This window comes from Sebastes umbrosus, chromosome 19 (genome assembly GCF_015220745.1).
Source record: "Sebastes umbrosus isolate fSebUmb1 chromosome 19, fSebUmb1.pri, whole genome shotgun sequence".
Classification (NCBI taxonomy): Eukaryota; Metazoa; Chordata; class Actinopteri; order Perciformes; family Sebastidae; genus Sebastes; species Sebastes umbrosus.
Window position 1 is genome coordinate 3,627,131 of NC_051287.1, and position 16,980 is coordinate 3,644,110.

General features: G+C 42.2%; 1 protein-coding gene across 2 annotated transcripts in view; it reads right to left on the reverse strand.

Moving 5' to 3' along the window:
- Positions 1–2,087: 2,087 nt before the first annotated feature.
- Positions 2,088–16,980, reverse strand: part of LOC119478472 (synaptic vesicle glycoprotein 2C-like) — a 44,551-nt gene continuing 29,658 nt past the window's right edge. Inside the window, exons 3-12 of one of the 2 annotated variants that reach the window (XM_037753234.1) lie at positions 15,971–16,122; positions 10,580–10,713; positions 9,685–9,774; positions 9,475–9,585; positions 9,288–9,376; positions 7,564–7,728; positions 5,529–5,662; positions 3,521–3,724; positions 3,252–3,411; positions 2,088–3,070 (exon numbers count right to left, since the gene is read on the reverse strand). In XM_037753234.1, coding sequence (XP_037609162.1) covers positions 2,887–3,070; positions 3,252–3,411; positions 3,521–3,724; positions 5,529–5,662; positions 7,564–7,728; positions 9,288–9,376; positions 9,475–9,585; positions 9,685–9,774; positions 10,580–10,713; positions 15,971–16,122 — 1,423 coding nt within the window. In that variant the 3' untranslated portion in view covers positions 2,088–2,886. The remainder of the gene's footprint in view (positions 3,071–3,251; positions 3,412–3,520; positions 3,725–5,528; positions 5,663–7,563; positions 7,729–9,287; positions 9,377–9,474; positions 9,586–9,684; positions 9,775–10,579; positions 10,714–15,970; positions 16,123–16,980) is intronic. The other variant, XM_037753233.1, reaches the window with a different exon arrangement.

A 16,980-nucleotide genomic window follows, 5' to 3' on the forward strand; every position in this document is an offset into this window, starting at 1 on the left:
AAAACACGATCTTTCACTAAACCTAAGCAAGTCGTTTTGTTGCCTAAACCTAAACATAATTGGGAATGCAGTTTTGAAACGGCGAAAGCGCTTCAAGCGGTTAAAACGTACACTATTCTGGCCACTGGGTTGAACCAAGAGACTTTTTCTAGAAAGATACGTTGCAGTCCAGACTGAAATATTTCAACAACATTAGGTGTACAAACATTCATGGCCCCTAGACGATGACTTTAGTGTCTCGATGAGGTCCACATTTACTATCTGCGTGGCGAGTAAATATGTTTTTTTTGTAATTTGGGTGAACTGATCCTTTAAACATGGCTTTTAATTTCACTTTATCATGTGGTTCAAATCCTCCAAAAACACCCAGTTCCCTGGTATATAAATCAAAACAAAAAAACGTTCTACATATTGTATGAGACGGCCACTGGATCTTATAAGGGTTTGTCTGGACACACACACTCATACACTCACACACACTGCAGTATCAAGAGATGAGAGACGAAATAAAAAGCAGGACAGAGCAGCAAAGCTTCCAGCAAAGGTTTGGAAGGAGAGACGGGCTCAATGGAGAGAGAGAGAGGCACGACATTTGAGAAAGGCCTTTGAGTTTTGGGGGGGAGCAGCAGCAAGGCAGGAGGAGATAAACAGAGCAAGAGGACAAGACACTATGAGGAAAACCGAGACGGAAAAGATTATAACAGCAGAGTATAAATTCTTCTTGACAAGATCGGATTGCAACGGAGAGCAAAGCCCTTCGTGGTGAGCTCGGCGCCACGAGACGAACACGACACGGACACGAGAGAGGGAGAGAGGAAGCATTCAGACAAAAGGTTTCCAATCTCAAAAGTCTCTTACTGTAAAAAGCAGAAAATGTAAACTTCTTTTCACTTTAGAAATGTAGCTGCTGAAGTTGCCGGTTTTGACTAAACTACTTTGTCGTTATTGATTTTTTTTATTTTTTATTATGGCCTTGTCATTCTTGCAAATCGCAGCAAAAGGCTTGAACGTCGTCAACCGTGAGTGGAATACTGATTACAGGTGTAGAAACAGAGGATGAAGCACCTTCCATTTCTGGCCTTCACACATATAAAAGCACACTGGTGGAGCAATAAATAAGATTAATAAATTAATAAATATACAGATGTAAACAATCACACAAACGACTGTTATAAAATGATTTGAACTTAAAGGAATAGTTTGACATTTTGTTGAACTTTACAGACTTATTAGCTGAGCTTAGCATAAAAGTGGAAAGCAAGATACGACGTGTTAATCAGGGAGCTTTAGAGGTGCTTAAGCTTTGGGCAAAGCCAGGCAGCCTGTAGCTATACCTACGAAACGTAATGCACTGTAGTTCGTATATATATCCCACAAAATTTATTTGTATGTAATCTACGTAATCGTGAACCAGGGAGTATAAAGAGCGACAAACGGCGTGTAGGGAGGAGTTCAGGATGGACGGGTGGGTCCAAACACATCAGACTTTCGCCCAGGAGACCTGTGTTCATATCCACGTTGACTTATTTGTCACGTAACTTCCGTACTTAAAGGTCCAGTGTGTAGGATCTGGCGGTATCTAGCGGTGAGGTGAGGCGATGGCCACCAACTGAAGCCTTTCCCGTGTGAAAAGCGTGTTGGAGAGCTACGGTGGCCGACGCGAAAACGCGAATGGACCTCTCCAGAGCCAGTTGGAACAGAGCCAGTGTGTAGAGTGTGTGTGTGTACGTGGGAAGTGAGTGGTGAAGCAAGAGAGAGAGAGAGTGGCGGAGTAACGTCATCGAGTAACGTTTTCTCCGAATCCGACCGAAGCAGGAAAGGTTAATAGTGTTTGGTTTGTCCGTTCTGGGCTACTGTAGAAACATTGCGGACTCCGTGAAGAGGACCCGCTCCCTATGTATATATAAACGGCGCATTATAAGGTAACAAAAACACAACAATTATTATTATTTGGTGATTATACACTAAAGAAAACATTCTTAATTTTATATTCCATTTATGCAATAGATGTCCCTAAGTGTTACACACTGTTCCTTTAAGTAACGCCTCTTCCACCATCTTTTCCTAAACCTAAATAAGTATTTTTGTTGCCTTAAAACTAACAAAGTATTTCAAGCGTAGTTATTTTAACCCAAACCACGATCTTTTCTTAAGCCTAACCAAGATGGAAGTTTATTTTGAAAAGACTGTATGCATGTAATGAGCAGAAATCGACACGTGTTGCTGGACATTCGTAGGAAAATGCACGAAAAATGAGGAATAACTTTTTGTAAGATATCATACGAACCGTTGTATGACGATACGTTCAGCCAGGCTAGCTTTTTTCCCCTGCTTCCAGTCTTTAAGCTAAGCTAAGCTAAGGTTAGATAAGCGGCTGCTGTGCCTTTAAATAAGCGTATTTCCCACAATGTCAAACTATTCCTTTAATCTGAGCAGGATTTGGAAGGGTAAGGTTGTGTGAAGTCCAAGCCTTTTGCAGCGTTGACACATGCATTTGTGGGCTGCATGTGTGAAACAGCTAATGAGCTGCTGATATACAGAGCTTTTATCACCACTTGTCTCTGAACAGTTCCGACAGGAATGCTCAGAGCTTTGGCAACCAGCCGCTGACACATTTTTTTTCTTTGATTGTAGTGTTTAAACTCTTTATATCTACAGCTCATAGTTAAGTCATTGTGCTGTATTATTTACCAGGTGTTTCACTCAGACATAACAGAATAACAATCACATGTTCTCGACTTGTTAGTCAACATTATTCACCAAATAATAAATACAAGAATCGTGGCAGCAAAGCTTGTTTCAGTGATAATCAAATAAATCACAGTCCATGAATGGATGGTTATTCAGTGAACACCTGGTAAACAACACGCTGGTCAGTGTCGAGGTTTACATGAGGACATTGGCGCGTGTGTCTGGCAGTCGGAGCCCCACCAGCCCGCCGCCAACCAACACAGACGACGCCATCAGGATGGGGATCGCCTTGGTGATGCCAACCAGCGAGCCAAAGATCAGGTTGCCCATTACCGCTGCCAGCTTACACATGGCGTTACAGAAGCCAAAGCCAGTGCCCCTGAAAACAAGGAAGACACAAAGGAGAGAGTCAGAACCCGAAGTACTCACGAGGCTGCACCGACCGTCGGCTTGGTGTGTCAGGATCCTTACATGCAGTGGAGTATTTTCACAGTGTGGTATGCAGTACTGTTACGTAAAGGTATATTATGTAGGACTGAGTACCCCCTGTATGCACTCACCTCCTGTCTGTTGGGTAGAGCTCCGTGGTGACCACATCCAGGGAGTTCCAGGCGGAGATACTGAGGCCGTTGTAGAGACAGAGCATGAAGATCATCATGGACTCGCTGGTGCCGAACCAAAGGAAGAAGCAGCTGATGCCTGACAGCACCATGGAGCCTCCTGCAGGACACAACACCACACGGCTTTTATAAAATAATCACTTCACCAGAGGTCACTACAGATACACCAACATCAGCAGGAGAAAAGGCTGGAGGATGTTATGTTGTACCTAACATGCTAAGACGTCCTATTTTGTCCATGAGGAGGGCAGAGACGATGTTTCCGGGCAGCACAGCCAGCGTTCCCAGGAAGTTGACGAAGTAGACCCAGTAGGCGCTGTAATCATCGTCGAACGTCATCTGACAGCCCGTCTTGTTGTGGTGGAAGGAGCTGTTGGCCACTCTGGAGTTTGTTAGTTTGGTGTCGTCGATATCTGTAAATGTGAGAGACGAGTTTAAATGATGCATTAGGGTACGTTTTTAAATCAGCCTGGCACCTTCTGTAGACTCATTTATCACAAAACTGCTCTATTTCTGTGTGTTTAAATCATTGCCACAGAATCTAAATGCTGCTATTTTAAAATCTGGATGTGTTCATTTCATTAATTATTTTTTCTGTTGGTGTTTAGTTTGGTTTTATTCATTTCTATTGATGGTTTCAGACTCCTCTTAGGTTGTTTTTGAGGTGCCAGGTTGGATAACTAAGCAGATATAGCAAGAGGCTCCAAGACTCCAAGAGGGCCCAAAAGTCCCGGGTTCACTGCAGGTCAAATGGTTTTGGTAATTTGATTAATTCATCACTAAAGAGCTACTGTTAGATGGAGCAGCTTGCCTGAAAGCTTTTCTGAAAGTTTAGTTCAGAGATTTTCAACTTGAAGCACTAGGAGCAGCCACACAAAAAAGGCGAAGCACTCAGAAAAAAAGACGCTGGATGCAGCGCTTTTTCTTTAGGTTGCCGCACACGCTCTCTCCTCATTGGGAACAACTGAAAAAAGATGCTGGCGTTCAGAAAAAAATGCTATAAGCTATGGACACAGGCCTTTAGCTGATCTTTTTTGCAATGGCTTTCAGGGGCTCTGTCTCTTATCTCTGTTATTATTCCATCTTAGAAATACTATTGTCTAGTTTTCTATTGTCCCGTCTAACTGTCTGCAAGAAATAAACACATTTCCCAAAATGTCAAACTGTTCCTTTAATCTCAATGTGGCTTTCTGGTTTAATGCATTCTTTTATTTGATTCATAAAAATAAGCCTCATCAACTGTATGCATAGAATACTAACAGCATATACGAACTATTCTGTATGTTTAGACGTCTGTTGGCTCTCTCTCTAAATAGAAAAAGGTTTATTAATAAACTTCAGCAGCTGCAGCAGAAAGAAAAACACTCCCAGCTCTCACCTCTGCTCTTCATGACGCACTCCTCCCTCCCTCCCTCATCCTGTCTCTCCTCGTTTCTCTTTATCCTCCGCTCTCTAGAGACTCATTGCTGGGGGCAAAGAGACTTCATTTCCCATGGGGCTTTACCAGCAACCTGACGTGCCCTTACTATTTCCATGTTCAGCGCTTTTCCTGAGTGCTGGAGGGAACTATTTTTCCACCCTGCGCTCCCACAAGGTCTGATTCAGCTCCACTTCCCCTCACAACATTTCAAACGTCTGCCCTGCACTCCCTTTTATTCCTGCTTGTGTTTCTGTCAGCGCCAAAATGATTGGGTTGCACTTTTATAACATAGCCTGGATATATTAAAGGTATTTGATGTTTCATATGCTTCTGCAGATGCCTTGGTTCCAATATATGAAAACAAAACATGCTGTGATGAAGTGAATAGGAAAAAGCTCACATTTAGAAGTTCAAATTCAGCTTTGCAAGTATATAAAACACCATATACAATATAAAGCATCCCTCCAGGAGTGTTTGTGTGGTTAGAAATTGTCATTTTCAGTGCTGTGCAACCGAGCCCGGCTCAGTTTCTTTGTTAACTACAGTCGCCTGAGTTCAGAAAGGCAATCTGTGCCGGGGCAGAGAGGTTAAGCAGTAATTTAGTGGCATAATAAAGCAAAGCCATAAATGCTTTCTTCCCCAGAAGCTTGGACGTTAGACCCAAAATGAACTGTCAGAAAGAGACAGAGAGAGACTGAGTGAGACTTATGTGTAAGCCACCTACAGTATAATAGGATTTTCTAGAGGAGGAACTGTGTGCTCTGAATGTGGCTGAAGCTCTGCCGGTGGAGACTCACCCGTGTTGTAAAAGAAGGAGTCCACAAAGGTGCAGTTTTTGAAGAAGGAAACTATGGAGGTGACATCTTCGAAGTAGCAGTTGATGAAAGACGAGTCGATGAATGTGACCGCCTTGAACTTCATACTGATGAACCTGAGAGGAGAAGAAGAGATGGAGGCGGCAGGAGGACGTTAATATATTATGTAAAAAGGATGATAAGAATGAACCATTAAAGCAGGATTGACAGGGATTGGAAAGCAAAGGTGTTCATACTGAATTAATTACCTTCTTATTATTAAATGCTAAATGGATAGTTTAAAATAAAAAAGGATAAAAATCAAACCAACAGAACCATCATTCTTCCTCCTTGTCAAAACCTGGCGCCTACATTACCCACAATGCAACTCGACCGCTAACAGATCAGAGATGAGCAGCGGGCTACAGAGGTAAGATGATCTCACTTCTTTCTACCTCCACACCTTCAGTCTTCAGATCCAAACAACGCTGCCTCAGGTGACATCACTTAAGGCAATTTAATTTGATTCCATGTAGCTCCCTCTGGAGACACAAAAGGTTTTATACAATGTTTTTTTTTTCACATATACAGTAGTGGCCGCGTCCCCAACATATGTAAACAGACATTAATGTGTAAAATCAATAGAAATCCCCTTTACGGATCTAGTACAGAAATACTGTACTATAGAACAAATTCAAGGAACTTTTTTTCCATTGTATTGTACTTATATATTATATTTATAATCCCGTACATTTAAGAGGAAAATGTTGCATGTTTCTCTAATTTTATCTGATAATTTAAGATTTTACTCAACCAGCTGTGACTTTAAAATATTTCTTATATGTCATGAATACTGTAATATAACAAACAGTATACTGTAACAACCTGAAAGGGTCCATTCATAATGACTTTCACTTTTGATACTTAAAGTATATTTTGTTGCTAATACTTGTGTACTTTTACAAGTAAATCTTTAAATACAGGACTTTTACTTGTCAATACAGTATATATATAATGAAATATTGTTACTTTTACTTACTACTCAAGTAGAAATATGAGTACTTCTTCCACCTCTACTTAAAGGTAGGGTTTAGTACACCCGACAGCGATCAAAAAATCAAATGCTCTGACAAAAAAAAGAAACAAATTTGGTATCTGTGGCTGTCACAGGACTGTAATAAACCCGTCCTATCATTTAATTCGGCCTTAATGTAATGATTGGACGGGCTACCTACCTGCACCAACTCTGCAGAGTCTTGCAACAGTGTGCATCACCAGAGTCTTCCACAAGCTGCTAGCTTGAGATCTGTGAGTACTAACAATAGCCATGTTCGTTGTTTATGTTCATATTGATAATAATGGGTGAGTGGCTTTGGAGCGAGGTCTGAAGCGACGGACTGTCAGTGTTGCCGGCTTTGCAACTTTCTCTCTAGTTTTAGGGACTTTTGGAGCTGCTAGCTACTTTCATTGGAAAAGACTTGACAACACTGGGCTGGGATTTTAAAATCTAGTAACCTCTTGCAAGTTTCTCAAGATTACCGACCCCTAGCTTTAACAAAGGGTCACCAGCATGTCCATCCTTTAGCACGTCTACAGTAATAGGAGTCTGTAATTGGTCTATATGATCTGCTGCATGCTGCTGTACTCAGTATCACGGTATTGGTCTTGATTTAATCTCTTAATAAACGGTCTCCAGTGAGGATGGAAAAAGCATCTTCTCTCTGGCCTTTGTGTAAGGGAGAACCAGGAGGAGCAGGAAAAGATGTGAGTGTGTGGGTGAGAGAGAGAGAGAGAGATAAGGGCTTTAATTTCCTGGTGGTGGAGGAGATAAAGGAGGAAGGATTAATATTACCGACAGCGGCGTGTTGTTTGCGGGAATGACGAATAGTACTGCTATCCCACTACGGGACGAGAGGCTTTTAACCACAACACGGTGCCGAGGGAGGCTCACAGGTTGGGATCACTAGTTCTTACATCGCAGCTGCTTTCATGTCTTTTTTCTATTTAAATCCAAACAGAAGTCAGTTGTTTTTATTACCTGTCATTTAGAAAGAGTCCGTTTCTGTGGATCTGGTTCTCCAGGGTGAAGTTGAAGGTGAAGTCCTCGATGCGTTCGTTGTTGTAGATCTTCACTCTGGAGGCGTACTCGTCGGCCTGAAGGTGCTTGATGACGTCCGGGAACCACACAGAGAGCCCGTAGTATCTGCACACACACACACACACACACACACACACACACACACACACAAACACACTGATGTTGTCACTGATATACAGGCCACTATAGTTCAGCTGCTCACTGTGAATTCACTTTGAATTCTTGTGTCAAGTAGATTCGTTGTTGCTCTTTGATAAATTGATGATATGATTTCTCACCAAATATTTAGTCGTTTTTTTATGCTGTTTTCATGCTGAATGACTTAATTCCAAGAAACTTATGAGCACATCTCTGGTAAACACAAGATTTAAAGAGGTGATTTTGTGTGATTCTTTGTGGAGAGACTCAGTTTCACAGATCTGTCGATGCAGCCTGTGCTCTGCCTGTCGGCACCTGTGTCCGATCGGACTTGAAGCTGTTGTTGGCTCTTACTCACATTGTTCCCTCCTGTCTAGATCCTTGCTTGTGTTGTACGTACTCTCAGATGTGCGTCACTTTGGACAAAAGCATCTGCTAAATGAAATTGTAGAATTGTAAATGAACTAATTGATAAGTCGACAAAATTGTACAAGTGTTCCTCGACTAAGAATTTCTTTGGTCAAGGACAAAGACGAAGACAAAGACGTGCAGGTTCATTTCGCTGTGCCATTTTCCGGGCTTTTTACTTTTTCTGTCTGTTTTACACACACACATGAAAATGGTGCGTACTCCTAAATAAGCATATGTATCCGGATCACAACATACAGTTTGTGGTTGAAAAAAGTCTGAAAAAGTCCAAAAGTCTGTGATGTTTGCTGCTATTTCCTCCTCCTATTTATCTATTTTCATGCAGTGCAAAGGTTGCAGTATCTTACATGGCTGAGCAACATATTTATAAAATAATAATCATTCATTTGAAAAGGTTAAAGGTTTTTATTGCAGCACTACCAGCTAATGACTTTGTGACTTCATCTTAATTAACTCTCGTAACAATGCAGCTAATTGCGTGTCTGCAAATGTCAGTCCATGTGTTTGTATGTCCACGTGTAAACAGAGGATGACCTGGGTCAGGGGTCGTGGTGTAATTGGCTGCGGGTGGTGTCAGAGGTGGAGCTAGTTTATTGAGCTGGGAGGTCAAATTAAAAATGAAAGGAAAGAGACTTTGACCTGTTTCTGTGTTGGAACAAGGAGGAGTGAGAACGACCAACGGACAAGACAAAGAAAATAACAGGATTCAAGACAATAAAAGACAAATTGAGACAAAAAATAAACACGATTTGACACAAAATGAAATGATTTCTTGTAGCCTACTTTTGTCTCTTTTTAATTATAAAAGACTTGTCCTTCTTAAGCCTAAAACTTTCCGACATACACGCTGTAGTTCATTACAGCAGCTGGCAGAAAAAAAAGCCAGATGACACCTTCTCTCAAATAGGTTCTCTCTTTCCAATCTAACCTGTCAACATTCATCAGGAGGATAGAAGTGAGAGAGCATCTGCTTCAAGTACGTCACTGAAACTTAGCTGGAAAGTAGTGGTGACTCAGGGCGATGTATAGCATCATTTAACATGAAGGAAGCATACAATCACAATATAGAGAAGTGTAGAAGTAGAAAAGTCTCTTACCCAAAAGACAACGTAAACCAGACTATAGCCAGTTTTATAGTGTTGTCTTTCACTGGGTAGTCGAAGCATCTCATGAAAGTCAACCAGATCTGTTATAAAAGGGAAAAAAAATACTCAATATAGATCTTAACAACCATAATAATTCAGTATAAAACAAACCATGACACAACAAAAAAAGGACTCGTACTCCTCTGAGCTCAGCCTTGATCTTGAGGAGGACCTTGAGAGCAGGGTTGGCTGACTCATTCTGCATCTCCACCAGCTCGTCCAGCTGTTTGGGGATTTTTATCCTGTTCACCTGCAGGGGGAGACACTGATCTGTCACCTGCTGATGGCACTGCAGCAGCAGCAGCAGCAGCAGGTGAGGATGTTACAGTAGAAGTGTGGAGGTACTCACAGTGAAGACTCTCTCAGGCTCTCCGCGGGCTCGCATATTGGTGTCATGGATGTGTTTGAGCACCATCCAGGCCTCGTCATGTTTACCCATCTAAGGGACAGTTAAGTAATATTATGCATACACATCTGGATCACCCCATTCATCCTTAAGTTGCTGCAGCTAGTCAGCCATACTCTCATCATATCATTACTCAGGTTTGCTTCTATATTTCTGAGCAAATTCATATTTATAGTAATTGCACAAGTCATATGTGCTCATGAGTTCATGAGATGAGGGTTTTCAAAGTCTGACACTTCAGCCGAATTAGCTATTAGCAGTTCCTGTTTGCAATGTACCCATGGACGTACAGACAACCATCACTGGATTACTTTGATACTGAAGAAAACTTTAAAATGTGATGATTCTCAGGCAAGTTCTGGAGGTATAAGGAGCATCTTTATGTGGATTTATGGACGTTTATTCAGTGGAAAGCAGAGATAAAGATATGCCAGGGAAGTGTAAGTCACACTGAATCTAAAATGATGTGTATCTTGTTTGTGTGTTCAGATTCGACTGAGTTATTACATTAATTTCCCCCATAAGCCACTGATGTAGCGCCAACTCCTGACTGTGTTGGTGAGAGGCTCTAATCAGCAGCCAAACTACAATAACTAACTCAGAACTAGTTAACTAACAGTTTGAAAACCTCTGCATTAATGCAAAGATGCAATTTGTGATATAGAAACATTTTACTGCATTTATTTTCTCACCTAAAAAAAAAAATGGTATCAAAATGTTTCTCCACAAAGGTTTAGATATGCTCCGATATCCATAAGAGTCATTATCATTGTCATTAAGAGTAGTAATGGTGCTGCTATAGCATCACAGTACTGTATACTGCGTCTCTCTGTCTTACCTCCAGGAAGAAGCGAGGGCTCTCAGGCATAAAAGTGAGAGCTACCACTGCAGAGACGCACGGCAGCGCACACACCACCACAAACACTCTCCAGCTGTGGAACTGGTAGGCTGAACCCATGCTGAAACTCCAGCCTGCACAGAGAGACACACACACACACACACACACACACACACACATATAGTTCAGTTCTAATGACATGAAAAGACATCAAACTTCATTTATGTCTTTTTCTTTGCGTCAAGGTTGGACGTACTGTAGGTTTTATTAGTTGGTTGGTTTGTTGGTTGGTTTGTTGATTTGTTGGTTTGTTTGTTGGTTTGTTGGTTGGTGTGTTGATTTGTTGGTTTGTTGGTTGGTTTGTTGGTTGGTTTGTTGATTTGTTGGTTTGTTGGTTGGTTTGTTGGTTGGTTTGTTGGTTGGGTTATTGGTTGGCTTGTTGGTTTAACTGTTTGGAGGATAACTCCAAAAGTCCGCTATGGATTTGAATGAAATCTTTTGTAGGGGTTGGGTGTTGCACAATGAACAATCCATTAGATTTTGGTGGCGATCAGGATCATGATACGGCTTTGTGAATTACTTTTAATAACTCCGCTCAGCCTGTGCATTAACATCACAAGCTTTAAGACATGCACAGTGTGGCGACGTACATGAAACCTGCCTTGGCGGAGATCTGAGTGCACTTCTAGTTTTTTACAAGGTGTTTGTGTGGTCACTGGTAAATTGCACTTCAAATAGACTGATTAATTAAAAAAAAAAACATTTGCAGGGTGTAAATAATGAAAGCAAGGTATAAACTACATTAGCTGGTATGCTTTTAATCATTGGGCATTACAAAGAAAAATAACTGGTTAAACATCAAAACTCTGTATACCCTACATCAGCAGTAGTCTAATAATGATGCAGAAGGGTTTACATTGGAATTAGTTGAAAGTCTGGTGCGTCTCATACAGACACTAAAGGGTGCCTTGTGCGTCGGCATATATGGTCACTGCCCCAAGCTTTTCCATTATTCTCTATGGGAGGAAAAAAAGTTGTGCTTTCTTGCAAATGCGATGAACATTATATATTAATTAGATTGCTGGCAGAAGTCGCAGCACGATGTGTTTGGAGGCCACCCGGTCTGACTTTCTTTCATACAGATTCAAGTCTGTATCAGAGAATCAGCATCATGAAAGTAGTAGTCCATGTTAGCATGGACGCAGAGCAGTGTGTGTGATCGTGTGTGTGTGTGATCGTGTGTGTGCGTGTGTGTGTGTGTGTGTGTGTGTGGCCTTTGGTGCTGCTCCATCCTGTACCAGTACATACCTCATTAGGGGGATTATAGCTTTAATGGACTGGAGGAGATGGCTGACTGATTCAGATACTCAGCAAGATTTATGTTCCTATTCTACAGTAAGTGAGCACGGCTGAGACACACCCACACACACACGCACACACGCACGCACGCACACACACACACACACACACACACACACACACGCACACACACACACACACACACACACACACACACGCACACACACACGCACACACACACACTGTCCTTGACCATTATTCAATGCTGTGATACACATTTTAAAGGTGTGTAAATGAACACACTGAAAGGCATACAGACGTATCCGCCTTACCGTACATCTCACACTGCGACACACATAGAAAACACAGTCTGTGTAGTTTCATTTTACCAGTTCTTTTACTGTTCACACTCTTAACACCTTAAAAAAGACAAAATGACACCCACACACACACACTCACACACAAACACACACACACATACACACAGTTATCTGGCCTTTGTCCACCAATCAATGCAGAGAGCACTGCGGCGGAACCTGTTACCCACACACCGCTGCATCTTGGAGAAAAAATGTGTTAAAACACTGGCGTCTAATCAATTGGCCTCAATTATGAGCCGCAGCCGGCGCTCACACACACTCTCGCTCACATGAATAAAGTTTGTGACAATAGACAGAAAGCCTTTATAGTGAAACTTGTATCTTTAAGTAGTTCAGAGACACAAATAAGACACAAATACTTTACTCTCCAGCCGACGGGATGAGAGACAACGTAGTGTAACGTTATACAGACATAACAAGGCTGCTGAATGAGAGAGGCATCCGCCGATACGTTACACGGAAACACACCGTGTTAATAATAAGCCGACCACCTCACGGTACCACCAGCTGTGAGCTGTGATCTGTTTTTAAAGTCACACGTTGGTGGAGGTCTGCACTCCCTGAGTGCAATTCTAGTTAACTATAACTTACACTATTGTATGTCTGAGATTCTCTTATTGTTACTTGTGTGTTTTTTTCATTTTTTACATACTTTACATGTTTATTTATACATCATTTCTCTGTAATTGTTGTGCATATGACAATAAATATCTTGAATCTTTATGTATTCAGATTCAGTGATTACCTCTATATGGGAGTTTTTATTGTTAGTGACGGAGTCTGTCTTTAACTTCAAATTGCCTTCACAGGAAACAATGCCGTATGTGCTGCTGTAGTGTCACTGTTTGTAATTGTATGTCATTGATTTCAGCCTCACTGTTCACTCTTCACTGTCCTGAACAACTGTATCAGAGCTGTATTAAGTTACTGCTACTGAAATCCTACTGTTGTTATAGTTCACATTCAAAGCTTTCAACCGGCGAAACATCAGGTGGCTTTTATTGTGAAGTAGTCAAAGAAAACACAATGTTTTTGTCCTATAACAGCCTCTATGTGTCTGAAAAAATCTCTTTTCAACACAAAATCAAAAGTGCCCCGGTCATAGTTCAGTTATATAATCCTACTACAGCAGTAGGCTCTACCAGCGTCTGCTTCAAAATGAGTTTTAGCTGACTTTGCTGACGTTGAGCTCCGGAGCCGTGAGCGTCAGAGCAACGAACAGAAACAAATCATGCTGCTCTGCATTGCTTCTGTTTCCATCACAGTTTCTAAAAGTCTTTGTGTACAATCCAAAATGCTGAACTCGAGGCTTCAAAATGGCAGTCCACAAACCACCGGGTGATGTCAAGGTGACTACGTCCACTTCTTATATTCAGTCTATCAACACAGCTCAGATGTTTTTTTCCTGCACACTATGTGATGTTCTCTTTCTGGGTCTTGACTCGTGGGCAAACTGAAGAAGTACTCCACCAACTAGTTTCCTTTGCATGTTGTAGTGAAGTTTGTTCTGTTCTGGTAACTTTCTTCCAGATAAGAACACCACTTGGTCGAGGTACTTCATCAACTTGGGGTCCACATTATTATAGAGTTGCACTCAGAGACAGCGTCCTGAAGGCCAGGGTGCAAACTTCATTATATCTGATCAACACAAAGAAACCCGTCCTCTTCGCTCATTCTTCCCTTTAATACTTTCTCCACTCCGTCCCTTTCTCTTTGTCTCTCCCTTTTAGCCCTCTGCTGTATCCTCTCACCTTTCGATTATCCTTGACACAGGCCACATAAATCACGCCCCCTCTCCACCTCTCCGTCCCGCTTGTCCTCCTAATCTCTTTCTCTGCTCCTCTCTCCTCGTCCACGCCCCTACGCACCAGATTTCATTTCGCTCGTTTTGTTCTTATCCTCTGACAATACACCTCCTCCCTTCTCTGTTATCCTGCAGCTCTCCCTCACTAGATCTTACGAGATGTGTTATATCAGCCAACCTTTCACTTTTTCCTCCTCATGTATTTAGTTTTACCTCCAACACTGTCACACAAAGTAGCATGAAATCAACACAAATGTGCAGATTGTGCACCTTAATTATGTGAAGATCACAGTATGGCCCTAAAATTTAAAATGGCTCTTTGCTGTGTCAGCTGACAGCGTGCCTGCCACACCCCCGTGTACCTGAATTTAAAAAGCCTTCATGTGCATATTTACCATGCAGGTTGACATATGCTTTGTTGCTTGTTCTGCTGCTGCTATTGTCAGAGCCTCCACCTCCTCTGCCACCTGCTTTGTGTTCGTGTACACCCTGGAGGGCCTTTCTAAATTAAGCCCCACGATTCGGGAAGTATTTGCTACCTGCACGTTGTCTGTCGTGTTGAGATGTATATGCATCAGTACAGCAGGGAGCATCATCAACAGAAGAAACATACCGCCGAGTCAAACTTTATTGCCGTTTCTATTTGCGGTAATGTTTAAACCGGTGATGCGAGTGATTCCTGACAGTGGGGATCCTCTGCAGTTTGGAACCTGGTCGCTGCAGCTGGAAGAAGATGTACGTTGAGTCACTGAGTTCAAACCTTTTCTGCAGCGTAATGCAGTGTCATCCAGCGGGGCGCCGACGTGGCCAATCAAATACATGCAAGAGCACAATCCTAGGAAGATTAACTTGTTACGAGAACGCTGTATTTTGTCTGTTTTGTGAGTATTACGCATTGTGCTGCAGTGTTGTTCAGCCTTTAAGCTCATTAATGGTGTTCACACTCTCAACTCGTCAAATACAGATGCTTGGTTAGTGTCCCTACGCTTCAAACTATGACGCTTTAGGTACCCCTCTAGCATCAGTTTTGGACGTGTCAGGGACGGTGTGTCAGTTTCTGCGTGTCAGTTTCTGCTTGTTACATAGTGTCTTCTCAAAATAAAGTTAATTAGGTTTAGGCAACAAAAGTACTCGGTCAGAATAAGTAGGTGTGTTACATAAAATAGTACGCTTGTTCAATACATTCTCACTCCCAACTCGCGCACCTCGGCATCGGAGACCGACGCACTAAGTACCGCTCTAGCGCTAGTTTTGGACGTCAGGGACAGCGTGTCAATGTACATAGTGTCCTTCCTAAGGAAGAAAAATAAGGAAGTTAGGTTTAGGCAACACAACCATTAGCGTTAGGAAACGATCACGGTTGATGTTAACGTCACTGACTGATGACTCACGAGACACAAACAGCGGTCTCCTGGTTGAGAGTCTTGCATTTGTTTGACCCACCCAACCTCCCTCTGGACTCTCACGCTCTTTATACTGCGGCAGTTGCTCCGACCGTCGAATAATGCTGCAGGTGAGTTTACATCGGAGTTAGTTGAAAGCCCGGTTCATCACATACTGTTGCTAAAGGGTGCCTCAGTGCGTCGGGGGTATCTGACGAGTTGGGAGTGAGAACGGCTTGTTTTGTCTAACGTTTTCCTTTTAACTGATTGCAATTGTATTAATTGTCTCATTTTAGCTGTTACGATTTGAATTATTTACTTTTTAAAATATTTTTTCATCCTTCTGTTACTGTTTTATACTTGTTTTACTGTAAACACTGTTTTTGAGAAGTGCATTTGATGAGATGAGGATATCACTGCAATACTGATGAAGAAAAAAGTCACTAATGACTCAAGAGTGCTGTTTGTCACTCACACCAGTGTGACATTATCATGACTAGTACGCTAGGTCAGCGTTGTCACTCACCATAGTGTGGGATGATGGCCCAGGCCATGGCTGAGGCGTAGATTCCTCCGATCATCCAGAACATGCACAGCCAGCTCAGATGCTCTCCTCTTTTCTCCCGAGCCAACACCTCCGCAAAGTAGGAGAATACGATCGGTACCGCTCCACCAATCCTGCAAATATGGTTTGCTGTAATTAGCTATGCATGCTTCAGGCGCCACCGCCATCATTGTGATTATATTAATGTGTGTGATGACACAACATTTATGGACATGCAAAACAGATTTATGGTTACAGAAAATCATTTCTTCATTTGTCACTTTGATGAAACGAGCACATGATCTGTGAACTCATTATCTCATCGTGACAAAGTGCTGAACATAACTTAGGCAGACAACTCGTGATTATGCAATTAGCCTTTCAACATTTTAGATATTACAACTCATTTTGCTCATCGAGGAGAAACATGATTGCTTCGAACTTTATTTTCTTTTTCCTATAACTTTGAAAGTGATCTTGGCTCAGGCAGTGTGTGACCATGTGTAAACTAATATCAACAGAAGAAAATTAAATCATGTCACAAGAAAGATTCCTAAATGAAACACACTGTTTCGGCTTATTTTCAAACTCATAATATCAGGAAGCAGCGACAGTGTCCACTTCACCTTAAAGGGACTATTTGTAACTTTCAGAAATGCTTCTTAACAGCGACACCTGTGGCCGTGAAATCAACGAAAGTCAGCGTCGGGCTCGTGCTTGTGCTCGCTCTACATAGACATTTCGAGCATCACTCAAAACAGTGAGGCGACACACGTCAGCTAAAACCACAATATCACTCTATATTTCAGCTGCTTGGCAGTAATGTTAGCTGACCAGACGGAGGTCTCTCCATGAATCACTGCTGATACTGTATTTGCTTCTCCTGCCTCAGCGCAGGCTGAGGCAGCCGGTCTCCGCAGCGAGAAACTCGTCTCCCTCCGCCCGCAGCCGGAGGGAACAGGGAGACACCGGCACCCGGTCGGTAACGAGAC